The sequence below is a fragment of the Narcine bancroftii genome, chromosome 1 (genome assembly GCF_036971445.1).
Source record: "Narcine bancroftii isolate sNarBan1 chromosome 1, sNarBan1.hap1, whole genome shotgun sequence".
NCBI classification, from domain to species: domain Eukaryota; kingdom Metazoa; phylum Chordata; class Chondrichthyes; order Torpediniformes; family Narcinidae; genus Narcine; species Narcine bancroftii.
Genome location: NC_091469.1, coordinates 97283728 through 97297813, shown reverse-complemented (window position 1 = coordinate 97297813; position 14086 = coordinate 97283728). Strand labels below are relative to the sequence as shown.

Below are 14086 nucleotides of genomic sequence, written 5' to 3'. Positions count from 1 at the left end.
AAAGTGCTATGAAGACAATGCAGAGGAGGGAGGGCCACAGAGCTTTTCATATGTTAATACTTCTCACAGCCAGGCAAAGAGAACAGATATTAGCCATGTTATTACATCTTTACAAGCCTATTAACATGCAGTCTTCTTTAAACAGCAGGGCTTGTGAATCAGCAGCCAGTTCCTGTCACATTCAAACCTATTCACAGCCCCCTTCCCCTCTCCCCTTTCCCCTTTCTTGCACACCTACTCCTCTTCCCTGTTACCCTCCCTTTCTCTCCCCCTCTCCTGCTTCTACACCCCTTCTCCAGCCTGCCTCCGCTCCCCTCCACACCCTACATCCCCTCTCCAACCTCCCTCACACCCCATCCACCCTCAGCCCTCGCCTCCCACTTGGCCTTGCCCCCTCTCGACCTCACCCCCTTCCCCCTCACTCACCCCCTCACCCTTGTCCACCCCTTCCCCCTCACTGTCGCCCCCCCTCCCTTGACTCCCCTCACTGCCACCCCCCTTGCTCTTCCCTCTCCTTGCCCTTGCCCTCCCCCTCGGCCCCTCCCTTTTGATTTCACCCATCCTCACCTATCCCCACCCTCACCCTCAATCCCCCCCCCTCAGCCTTCCCTCCCCCCACCCTTGCCCACCTTCCACCTCTTTTTCTCTCCCCTTTCCCACTCTCCCTCACTTCTGAAAATTAGATCTTTTCAGGTAAGCAGGAGAGTCTCAAAGTGAATAGCATCAGATAGGTTTTAACAGAATGTCTACTTCTTCAGCATCTTCCTACTGTGCGTGACAATTTATGTGCTTCTTTTTATGTCACAGACAGGAGAGATGGAGGTCAAGAATCCACTTTTTGATGATTCATCTCTACATCATCAACAGACCAGTAGCTAGATGATCTGCTATCTCTCTGGACTATACACTTCAAGAGATCTTTCAACTGTGCACCAAAGGACTCTGTATTTCCATTGATTCCACCTCCTTTCGTTGACTGTTAAGGAAAATGAGGCCCAATCCCAACCTTCATCCCGGTGGTATAGTAAGTTGTGTATTGATTGCTGCCTCCTTAATTTTATATCTGTGCTACTGCCTCAAAACACGCGGTTAAATACTTGCCATTATCTTTCTTGAACTGGTTTGCTTGCCAGTTTGAGAGACTCTTGATCCCTGGAATCTTCTTGCTTCTGAAAAGCATGTGATGAACTGGAGAGCGATGGAAGGAACTACATTAAAGGGATAACCAATCATTCAGCTTGTCAGACTGTACCCGTGGCAGCAGAGAGATGGTCGTCATTTCAGACTGAGACCCTGCATGCACTTACCATCCCTTCATTTCCACAGATGCTGCCCAAATCTTCTGCACCTCAATTTTATCCTGTGTGGAACTTCTGTGCAATACAAACTCGTGCTTAGTTGCCAATGCAGCTGATTTAGTTGTTGCTTTCAGCAATAGTTTTAGTTGTCCACAATAGGGACCTGCTCAAGCTGATCAGAAAGTGATGACTCAGAAGGGAAGTATCTCAAGTTCCCAGATGCATGCCAATAGAATGAACATCTAATGTTACAATTTCACATAACCCTCATCACCTGTGTTCTTCTCAATTTAGGTTCACTTTCCATTTGAACCCTCTACTCCCCCTCACTCATTTTGGCCCCCTCTTCCTGATTCCATTCACCAACTGCCAACATTCTGGATCCCTGCCCCCATCATTCCATCTGTCATTTGCCTCTCCCTTAATGATTTATATTATCATCTTTCTTATCAGATTCCAGCGCCAGATTCTTTTGTGTTCCCATTTAACACCCTTCAGCAGCTGTCTCCACCTTCATAATCACCTTCCCCTTTACCATCTTTCACTCCCCTGCCTCTATCTCCCAACTCCATCTCTTTGCCCTCAACCCCGCCCCAATCATTTCTATTTACACACCTTTCCTCAGAATGACCATCACATTGGACCTCTTCCCTTGCCACTCTCTGTCCTAATGTCAACTATTCCTCCCCACCCCCCCCCCCCACCCCTGGCATTGATGCTGCTCAACCCACAAAGTTCCTCCAGCCAATTGTTGGTCCAGATTCGAGTATCTGCAGACTTGTAATAGCACTATGTGTGGTTTACTGCTGCAGCAATTCTTAGTGTTGAGGTTGTTGGAAAGGCTTCTCGCGGGATTATTAAAGGAGACAAATGAATATTTCACTCTTTTATACTGTACTCTATTGGAAGAGTTCACAGAAGTATAGACTAAAACCTCAGATGCTATTCAACACATCAGTAAATTTTTATTTCATCAGAATGTGGCATGTTATCTATCAGCTGTCCCTAACTATGAATGAAATACTCATTGTGGGCAAATTATCAGTGCCCACACAGATGAACATTCATTTTAGGAATTGTTTCTCACACAAAGTTTTCTAAGTTTTCATGCGACCCATTTAAAAAAAAGGCTCTAATTTTGGGGGTAAATTTACTGAGGGCTGCTGGAATACAATGAACACCTCAGCCTCTTCAACTTGCATACACTAAATGTTAACCAACAGTTGAAGGCCAATTCTTTGTTGCCTCCAAAGTGGATGTGGTAGAAGTCTTCCACAAGATTTGCCACACTTGCATCTTACTCGTTCCTACCTCTCAATGTCATTTGCGTGCAGCATTTTCTTCAGAGCAAAAAGAACTATTTTGAATATTTGCCTGTGAGCTGAATGAGTAATGCTGAGCAAATGCTGATAATGATACAAAACAGACCTTGGTTTCACAAAAAATCATGGAGCTCCATTTTTCGACCTTTGACTACTGGTGAAAATCTAATTTGTCCACATGACAGAGGTTGTTGTCATTAGAACACTACAGCACAGAAACAGGCCCAAATTTTCAGCCTCAAAATTCTGAGTTCAAACACAGCAACACACAGAATTCAACCAAGCTTGTAATTTGTGGAGTAAGAACAGAGAAAAGAACAATAGGCTGCTATAAACTCTCTGCAAGCCATTTCCACCTGCTCTGTCCAACAGGTTACTTTTGTCTGCTCTCGGAGGGTTGACACTCATTATCCTTGCAAGTAGTCGGGCAAATCACATGCTCATATGCAAACATTAAGAAGCTGGAGGGACTCAACAGGTCATGCAGGATCTATGGAGAGAAATAGACAGTCAATATTTTGGGTTGAAGCTCTTGATCAGGATTAGGATGGGAAGGGGAAATGTTGCTCGTCAAAGAGGTAAACTAACCACCACCTCTCAGTGACCACGAATGGACAATGTGTAGCCTTGCCACCATCAAAGAAATAAGTTTTTTTTTAATCTTAACCCACTCCAAGACTGTCAGCAAGCAATCAGTTTGCAAACCGGTATTTTTTTTAAATAGTTTTGTTGGGGCTGTAAAGATCCACCCTCCCTAATTAAAATCCCATTCCCCCCAGCTGAAATTCGGCATCCATGAAATATGAACGTGATATCCCTCAATTGTGCAGCATCTAAAACACAGGGAAAATGTTACCTTTGTACAGTATCCAGGTAAATGCCTCAGAATGATCAAGTTGTGTGAATGTAGGGGCAATTTTAACAAAAATCCAAATGAAAGAAATACATTGTGTAAATTGGTTTGAACAAATTTTAATCTAAATAAGTAATTTATGTGGATGTCTTTCTTTGGCTTGGCTTCGCAGACGAAGATTTATGGAGGGGTAATGTCCACGTCAGCTGCAGGCTCGTTTGTGGCTGACAAGTCCGATGCAGGATGTATTTACAAACTAAAACCTAGTTTAAACTAGGTGAAATTTGACATACTTTCTATCTGGAGAAGTTTTGCAAAGCCTTTATTTTAGAGTTTAAAAGAAAAATGATTAATACCCTCTACTTTAGATTGTTTAATAATATCTGAATTATTTGTGGACATTTTTGTATAACGCACACTCCATTGGTCCCACTGACACAGTCAGAATTCAGTAAATTAGTTCAAGCCCCCCCAGGTAATTAAACCATTTGTACTACAAAGAAAAAAAAAGCCACCTACTAAACTGATAGCCTAACTGCTGCCACTAGATTATTTAAACTCAACAACTGCTGAGCAACTACTTCTGTCTTGTGAATTTGAAAGTAAAATTTGAGAGTAAAACCCCTGTTATCCGGAATTCAAGCAATCAACAAAAAAAAAATGCAGAAATATATAGGTAAAAAATAGAGAAGTTTAAAATGGATGCACCTCATCGTTAGTTCACCAATCATGCCACACACTGTTTCAAGCAGCAGGAAAATTAACTTTTCCTGAATCTACCAATTCTCCTAGGTGCTGGATACCAGGAATTTTACTGTAAAAAAAAAATGATGGAACTGCACAGCTGATATTATTAGCATCTAAGATGGAAAAAAAAGTAGTTAATATTTGAGCTCTCAGCTCTCTCTTGGAGGTGCATGAACTTGTACAGTACAGGAAGCGATCTTATCACCTGATCATACTTGGGGCTGCTCTTTTAAATAGTTGCAGAATTGGATATGTTTCCCTCCTGTTGCAAATTTCTCCAAATATTTAAATTTGATTTAGAAACTCAAAGGCGATAGATGCTGGAGTCTTGAGGAAATAGTAGAGGAACTCACAGGGTCGAGTTGAATCCATAGGTAGAAATGGTGAGGTAACAGTTTGGGTCAGAACTCTTTATTGAGACCAAGGTAAAAAGAAGTGATATTCTGTCCTATACATCCAAATGTAAAGGATGGTGTAGTTAGGGTAGTAGTTAGCACAACGCTGTTACAGCACCAGGGTTCGAATCTGTCACTGTAAGGATTTGTACCTCCTCCCCAGGTCTGTGTGGGTTTCTCCAGGTGCTCCGTTTCCTCCCAACCTTCAAAATGTACAAGGATTGAAGGTCAGTTGGGTGTAATTGGGCAGCACAGTCTCGTGGGCTAAAAGGGTCTGTTACTATGCTAAATGTCTAAATTTAAAATTTAATTGAAATTTATACTCTCTTGCCCCTTCCCCCAGCTTTTTCCCCCATTATACAATGTAATGTAACCAATTTACCTTATAAAAGGTCCCAACCCAAAATGTTGACCATTTCTACCAATGGATGTCTGGCCTGCTGAGTTCCTCCAGCAACTCCTTGTGAGCACTTCCACCCAATTTGCCTTCCCTTTAATTTTCAGATGGTGTTGACACATTTGAATGTAACCAAATACATAAAAATAATCTGCTGGTTGAAGTTCTAGGCCAGCAAATCTCTAATGCACGAATCAGCACCTTTTATGTCTTTATGTGGTGTTCTTTTTAATATATGAAACATAGCAGCTTTGGTTTCCAGAATCTTTACAATGAGTTAGAAACACTTCAATAAAACAGCAACCTTGCAGAAACAGAAATTAATAAATGCTAAAGTTACCTGGAAATGACTGCTTTCCATGTGAAGGGACATTAATTGTAAGCCAGCTCCATTGATTAATTTTAATGCTGATATTTAAATTGTTGGGTTGTAGTTTCCATCCTACTGTAACTCGTGAGCAGAAATATGCTTTTATTTAAAAAGTGAATGTGCAATTTAATGTGCTGGCTGCTGTTACTATTTCATTTTTGAAGGAAGCTTGTTTTGTAGCGGTTATGTAGGAAATTATTTAAGTTGTAAACTGTACAGCTCATTGCATAGAATGAAGTGCATCCAGAGTACAGGTGGGTGATGTTTGCGTTAGGTGAATGCTTTGGATCAGATGTTCAATATTCTTACAGTTTCTTCTTTCATCATGTGATTGGCCACAGAGACTGTGGTGACCTCTAACATTCCAGTGTTCTGGTCTAGACATGTCTCGTGCTACTCATGCATTAATTACCCGTTGAAGTGTATTTCGGTTGTATCAATACAATTTCTTTCTGCCAAACTATCTTTTCAAATATCTGTTCTTGCACATGGTAAATTGTATTTTTTTGTGAAAATAAATTGATTTGTTGAAATGCTGTTTTGTTTTCTGTGGTAATTATTGAAAGTCAAAGCATTCTGTTCTCAGGATCTTCAAATTTAGTTTGTGGGATCTGATTGAATACAGGCTCCGCACGCAGAAGTCGTTTTTCTTAGTCTTGTGACTCCTGCTTTTCTAGGTTCTCTGTGTACATCTCCATGGGTGTGGTGTCTTCTTCCAGTTATCTATTGGCATTTTTACGCAGAAACTTCAGAATTATTCTGGAAAAAAAATTGACATACTTAATTAACTCTGATGTATTCCAATATGGTCATTTACACTGGGGCACTTTTATGGGATTTTACACAGCCTTCCAGTGTTACAGAGTTTGTCAGAGGAGGAATGTCGTATTTATTAGGTCTGTTTCTTATAGAGTCTCTGCAGTCATTTTACACTGCAGCAGCTCCATAAAAATGTGTAGGGGTCCCAGTGGAAAAATTACGGGATGGAATTTACATAATAAATTAGACATTTTTACACTGCCAGCGGAAATTTTCTGCTCTTCAGTGGCTCTGTAAAAGTGCCTAATCTCCCACCCATTGAAATCTTCCCACCCTTGCTTCTTTACCTACTCATGGCCTGCTGGCAATTTTCTCTGCACCAAATGGTGGGCCCACTCTCCACTTCCATTCTGCCAGCTGCTAACCCAGCCCCATCCTGAGCAATGAATCTATCCCCCACCCCCAGCAGTTGACTACTGACCCTCTTCCATTTCCTCATCCTTGTGAATGCCATCGTCCGCTCCTTGCCATCCAGATTTACATGACCGAGGGGTGTTGCAAAGTTATTCAGGGAGAAGGACATAATTGAAGGAATGTAACAGAGGCTCTCGCCAGACTGGTCCTGCGATGCTGGGACTGTTTCACCAGGAGGAATCAGGCTATGTCAATATTTTACTAGGGTTTACGAGAATGGGGTGCAGGGGTGTCAAATTCTGTGTAGACCCAGAGTAAACCATCAGCCATGATGAAAATGAATGGTGGTGTAAGCTTGAAGGGCCAAATTGCCTACTCCTGCACCTATTCTCTATGTTTCTGACAACCTCCACGGTCGGAGGACTTTTCCCTGGCTGCAGGTGGGGAAAGATGTCTTGAACTAGGGACCTGTCTCAGGATATAGAATAAGCCATTAAGTATCTTAAAGTGATGAACCTGTGGAATTTTCCTTTGCCAAAAATGGAGACCAAGTTGTTGAATGCATTTAATAACAGGTAAAGCATCTTAGGTATAGGGAGAAGGAAGGGCTATGGTATTGATAGACATGGTTGGAAGGGCCACGCAGTATAGATCTACTTTTATTTAACTGTACATGTACGAAATGCACAAAACAAAGGCTTAATCAACTATGCTGACTTGGGCTTCATACTATTGAACTTTGTAGCAGTTGACTCTCAATACATCTGTTGCACGAGTTCAGGTTTATTATCATCTGACTGTTCATGTACAACCAGATGAAACAGCATTTCTCTGGACCACAGTGCACATGCATACACAAACAATAAATTTCTTACAAAGCACATAATAATCTCACACCTGAAAATATAATACAAAGTAATTATTTTTTTATTTTAAATTTAGACATACAGGATGGTAACACCCTTTTGGCCCATGAACCCATGCTCCCCAGAAACACCCAAGTAACCTGCAAATCCTATACGTTTTGAATGGTGGGAGGAAACCAAAGCATCTGGAATAAACCTGCGCAGACATAGGAAGAATATATAAAGTCTTACAGATAGCTCTGGATTTGAAACCAGATCACTGGTGCTGTAACAGCATTGCACTAACCATTAATTCAACTCACCTTTAGTAGAGTAAACCTTCCCCCTCCATGGATGTAAAGATACCATGTAACTTAGTTCTCTGGTCAGAGAATATGCATCATCTAGCACAGGTACAATGGGCTATTTGGCCTTTATCACATAGAAACTTGTCATGGAATCAATGACTTAGAGTCTGACCTCCAAAAGAGTTTGTACAACAACATCATTGCACAAAACTGACAACAGCTGGGCAATCTTGTTTCCAGAGCAAAGTCTAGGGATGTTAATCAGTTTCTCATTCATTGAAAAGGTCAGCTTTGCTCCAATGGGAAGTGTATTGGAAGTATGATTGAGTCTTTTTTTTATTAGACAGTCCCTTGGCATCAGGGATGATTTGTTCCCATTCCTGTGGGCTCTGAGGGTGCTGATAAAGCCAATTTGGGAACTACAGTCTCGGAGTTGTACAGTTAACAGCAAACAAAATGAGATTAGTAGTTAAAGTCAGCTCCAGTTTCCTTCCACATACGGGGTTTGAAGGTTAATTGATCTCATGGATGTATTTGGGCTGTGTGGGCCCTTGAGCCAGAAGGGCTTGTTACTGTGCTGTATCTTTAAAATAATTCAAACTGAGGTACAGAACCCCAGCAAGGAAAAAATAAGTAGAAGGTAGGACAATAGAGCCTTGCAGGGTTGCTGACTGCCCTTGCATTGGGTTTTGGGGTTTCCCTGTTGGTCAGGATCACAGTTTGCATGTAATGAAATGGCACATTAAGTGGTCACACCAAAATCTGTCAGTTTATAGAATCAAAGTCATTTGCGATGCTGAGAAAGGCTAGGACTGCTCTTTGTTTTTCTGCAATAGAGATGCACAGTGAAGATCATACTCATTGGAGGGATGAAATTCAAGATTCAATTTATTATCATAGTAGCAAAACACTGTCGTATTACACGATTTTTTTCTCTACCTGCTGCAAGGCAGACAGATTCGCCACTGGCAGGGATTGCCGAAGTGCCTCTTACAGTTCTTGCAGTCAGACTTACAGTCAGAGAGAGAGAAGCATAAGAGAGTCCCCCAGAGTCACTGAGTGTCTGTAGATTTGCCTCCAGCACTCCTGCAGCCCCTGCAGTCCAAACCATTGGCAACTCGAGCTTCAGATCCAAACCTCTGACACAGTCAGGAACCCTTCAGCGTTCTCAGCACCTCGTCACATCCTGGTTCCAATACCTGGTACCCCTCCAGCCAGTTCAAGCCAGTCTCCAGCAGTCCACAGCCTGGTGTGAGTCTCCCGACAGCATTCCCAGCAGCCGACAGCTTCCGTGGGTTCCTTGCTTCGAGTCTCCAGCGGCCCACCACGTGCACTGACCCCTCAGCCTCAGAGCCCCCTCACTAGTCCCCCACCCTGGTCACCGTCCCTGCTGGTTGTCTCCTCCCATTCTCCCTCTCAGACTGGGGTGGTGGGGGGGAAGCTGAACTTCCTGTCCTCTGGTGCCCTGCTCCAGTCCTCTGCTTCCCCGAAATCTGCAGCCCCTCGTGGTTGCTGCCGATTATAGGCACCATCATCTTGGGCACAGACCTGCGGTCGCGGGATAGAAAATAAAAACCCCAGTCAGCTCCGTCAACAGGCCGTTCAAAGCCCGTTCGGAACCGATGGCAATCGACGGGGTGGCTGAACCCTGTGGGACCACTGCGTCTCCGCTCCCTCGGTCCCCATGAGTCCACTCCAGAGGCCATGCTGCCACTATAGCGGCTCCGTCAGCCACTCCATCTTTATATAGACTGTGATGGATTTTGTGGGGCTGCGTGTCATCTATAGAAACATTCTATGAGAAACTTCAGTGACCCAGTGGGAAAGGCCGTATCCATAGGTAGAGACGTTTTGGGTTGGGGCCCTTTATTGAGATTCAAATCATTGACAGACCATTCTGCCCACAGATGCTTCCTGACCCACTGAGTTTCTCCAGTAGTTCACTGCCTACTCAAGATGCCAGCCTCGACTATTTGTGTTTCACTGCAGAAATGTCCCATCTGGGTTGTACATGTCAGACTTGCCAGGGACGCCATGTTGCAAAAACTAATTCTGGGAGGTGAGAATTCTCTTTTCATGTGAGAGCAGAGCTTTAAGTAAAGACAGAGCCAAGAGTCAGGAGGAAACAAAAGGGAAGAGAAAAGGGATTAATGACAAAAGGGACAAGGCTAAAAGAAGGTGGTAATGGGACAAGAATAAAGACAATGAATGGATCCAGGGGAGGTGTGAATGGTTTGAAGAGACTACCACAGGGGATAGATAGTGTGAAAAACTCTGGCACCAGGGAAAAAAATATTTCTGGAGGCCAGGGAGTGTGGCAGTTTAAGGGGAAAGTTTTTTTTACAAGCCAATGGTTAATATCTGCCAGAATACAGAGGTAAAGTTAGGTGCAATCACCATCTTTAAGTGGCATTAAATAAAGTAAGGCTTGGAACAGTACAGACTGAATGCTTATAGAAAGGCCAAGAGATCAGTTTGGAGAAATATGAGAGACTGCAGGTGATGAAATCTGGAGCAATGAACAACCTGCTAGAGGAACGGCATCAGTAGGAGAGAATGATCAACATTTCAGGTAAAGGACATGATGGGCCAAAAAGCCCATTTCAGTATCGTACAATTGACTCTGAGCCGGATAGACCCCCATCTTGGTGAGGATCACTCCAGTTCTGTTGCCACTCCAAACACCGACTATTAACCTCCAATAACTAAAGTGAAGTTCTCCTCTAAGTCCCCGCACAGGTTTCTGAAATAAAACTTGTGTGTGGTTTAATCAGCCAGTGGTGCAGCTTTGGCAGTGGTTGAGGACATAAATTGCACATCAAGCCCGAAGAACAGCAGATCTATCCTTTCCCTGTGGAAAAATAAACCTCGCACTGAATTATATATTCTGCATGCTACAAAACTATGCAGTAGAGTAGCCACATTGCAAACAAAATCTCTGGATAGCCTTTAACAATAGCCTCAGGATGCTTCACACACTCAGGACTTTCTTAATTCAAGATGAATGTTTTCCCTGCAGGGATCCTGTATAACAAGGCATTAGATTTGATCATTGTATTGAGGCAGTTCTTCAGCTAAAACTCCCCAACTGGGTCAACTTTTGACTGAATGTTCACAATTATAGGCATGAAAGATCTGTCTATTGATGGGCACATGTGGCACACGCCAGATGTCCAGGCCAAAGGAACCCTGTAGAAATCTGTGGAAAGTATATTTATTTAAAAAAAAGAGGAGTTGCTGCCAGAGTTTCTATTACAGCTGCTGTTGGTGTGGACTCTGGCGAGCAGAGAAATAGTGCCAAGGGTTCAACAGCCAAGTCCTAACGCTGACAGTTCTGTACAGGCATTAAACTGCTGGTTAGAGGATCGGACGATGTTTTTAAACTAAAGTTGGGCACAGGCCTGTGCCCAAGATGGCGATGTCTGTGCACAGCAGCCACCGTGAGGGGATGCCAATTCCAGGGAGCACAGAGCATTAGAAACAACGAGAATGCCCTGTTGAGAAGGAGAGGCAGAGGATATGACCCTATAGAATGGTGATCACAGCAACAAACCAGTGAGGGATTCAACAGCTGAAGGACCCTCCAGTACAGTGACCCGTGGCAATGGACCAGCGGGGTGCTCAGCAGCTATGGGACCCACAGACTGCAGACTGGCTCATGGAAACCAGGTATTGGAGCCAAGATTCGAGAATGTGCTGAGGGCAAGGGCTCCCTAATCGTGTTGGAGGTTTGGATCTGGAGCTTAGATTGCTGATGCATTGAACAGGAGTCTGAGCAGCTGCAGAGGGGCTAGAAACGAACCCATGGATACAGTGACTGAAGGGATTCTCTTTTGCTTCTCTCTCTCTGACTGCAAGGAGCACTGGGCTACACTAATGGCGTCTATGTCAAAGTCAATTTTATGTAATATTAAGTGTTCTGTACTATTTCTTGACAATAAAGGAATCTTGAATCATTTACAAGTGTGCTGGAATGTTAATAACTGAAACAAACCGTGGGACACTGGTTAAACCAATGCGTGGATGCTGCAGAAAGAAGTAAGCTCCAGCCAGTTTACGCTGCTTACCCCTCACTTTATTTGTGCTCCATTTGCTCCTCTGTGAAAACTGTAACTCTTCCCTCTGTCAGGCAGTCAAAGATTTATATCCCGTTCCAATCACCTAAGCACATGATGAGGGAACATATGACTGAGATAGGTCACTTAGGACATCGTGGCTGTGTGCTTTTGCAAAGCAGTCCAGCTTGTCCCTTGTTTTTAATTCCTATTTTTATCTAATTTCCTTAAAAAAGCAATAAGTGAATATGCAACCATTACCGTCAAACAGAAGGAGGGGTATGGTCTGGATGAAGGTCAATAGGATCAGGCAGAATTTGACACCCCCCACCCCATTCTCGTAAACCCTAGTAAAATATTGACATAGCCTGATTCCTCCTGGTGAAACAGTCCCAGCATCGCAGGACCAGTCTAGTGAGAGCCTCTGTTACATTCCTTCAATTATGTCCTTCTCCCTGATGAACTTTGCCACGCCCCTCGGTCATGTAAATCTGGATGGCAAGGAGCGGACAATGGCATTCACAAGGATGAGGAATTGGAAGAGGGTCAGTAGTCAACTGCTGGGGGTGGGGGATAGATTCATTGCTCAGGATGGGGCTGGATTAGCAGTTGGCAGAATGGAAATGGAGAGTTGGCCCACCATTGGGTGCAGAGAAAATTGCCAGCAGACAAGATGGGCCGAAGGACCAGGTTATAGAATATCATGAATTCTAAGTCCTGGATTTTCTTCATGTGGTCCATCAGGAAAAACCCATCGAGCTCAGTAATAACCTTAAGGAAAGGTTATTCTCTGGCATCAAGTAACTCCAGTCCCATAGTGATGTAGTTGACTAAGCCCCCTCAGATGTGGTCCAACAAGCCACTTGACATAAGGAATAATTAAAGGTGGAAGATCAATATCAGCATCACCTGCATCCTCTGAACAAATGAAACACCTCAATTCCCACCCCCATTATTACGGACTCCTCATCAACTAGTAGAAGGAATTCACCAGGATAGAATGGAGAGTTGTAGTTATTACATACCTATCTAATGTGTCCCATTTAATTTAATTCTATTACTTCACTTTTATAGTTTTTTAAGTACTTGGCCATTTGCAGCCATTAAGAATTTTGGTGCATGAGTACCATCTGTATGACAATTATCTCATGGAGTGATTGAATTGGCTGGGTTTATTCTTACAGGAACAATGAAGGTGACCTTCCAATGGTTTGTACATTTATGAGGAATGTAGATAGGTCGAATCTCAGGCCAGGGGAGTCAAGAACTCAAAGCCATAGGTTTATGGTAAAAGGGGAGAAATTTAAAGGCAATCTGAGGGGTAAATCTTCTACACAGAGATTGATGAATGTCTTAAATGGGCTTCCAGAGGACATGATAGATGTAGATACAATTACAATGTATAAAAGTCATTTGGACAGTTAACTGGATAAGGAAGTAGGACCAAAAAACAGAAGACTAGAAGTAAGGTATTTAGCCCATTGATTCTGCCCCAGCTATTTAATCATGAGCTTAGCCATTTTCCCACTCAGCCCCACAGCTCGGCCTTCTCCCCATAACCTGGCTAATCAAAAATCTATCAATCTCTGTCTTAAATACATCCATTGACCTGGCCTCCACAACTGCCTGTGCCAACAAACTTAACCGATTTACCACCTTCTGGCCAAAGAAATTCCTCCACATCTCTGTTCTAAGTTGTACCTCTTGTCCTAGACTCTCCCACCATAGGAAACAACCTTTCAACATCTACCTTGTCCATGTCTTTCAGCATTGGAAGTGTTTCAGTGGGATCCCCCACACCCCCTCCCCCATTCTCCTACATTCCAACGAATACAGACCAAGAGCTGTCAAATGCTTCTTATATGATAAGCCTTTCATTCCCAGAATCATCTGAGTGAATCTCCTTTGAATCCTCTCCAACTTCAACAAATCTTTTTTTAAACGAGGAGCCTAAAACTCCCCACAGTACTCCAAGTGAAATCTCACCAGCATCTTCTAAATTTGCCTTTTTCACCATCGTCTCCACCTGCAAGTTTTCCTTCAGGCTGTCCTGCATGAGGACTCCTGGCAATTGGGTATTTAAAAAAAGCTTGTCCTTTTATACAACCAAAGTGCATGACTGTACACTTTCCAACATTATATTTCATTTGCCCATTTCTCAGGAGAGTGATAGAGACTGAGTCCAAGCACATTTTTGACCGGGCGTTGGAGGGCTGAAAAGACCTGTTCCTGTCCTATGACTCATGTTTTTTTACATAGAATTTACATTTTTTTTTCTACCTTCCGGAACTCGAAATCTCCATTTCCTTATGCGAGTTTAGAC

The 14086-nt window shown here is 43.1% G+C and overlaps 1 protein-coding gene across 1 annotated transcript in view; it reads left to right on the top strand.

Annotated features, from left to right (window-relative positions):
• LOC138761247 (neural proliferation differentiation and control protein 1-like) overlaps window positions 1-5919 on the top strand; it is a 294084-nt gene extending 288165 nt beyond the window's left edge. Inside the window, exon 8 of the mRNA XM_069933064.1 lies at window positions 808-5919. Within this exon, the coding sequence (XP_069789165.1) occupies window positions 808-879 (72 nt within the window). The 3' untranslated portion in view covers window positions 880-5919. The remainder of the gene's footprint in view (window positions 1-807) is intronic.
• Window positions 5920-14086: the final 8167 nt, after the last annotated feature.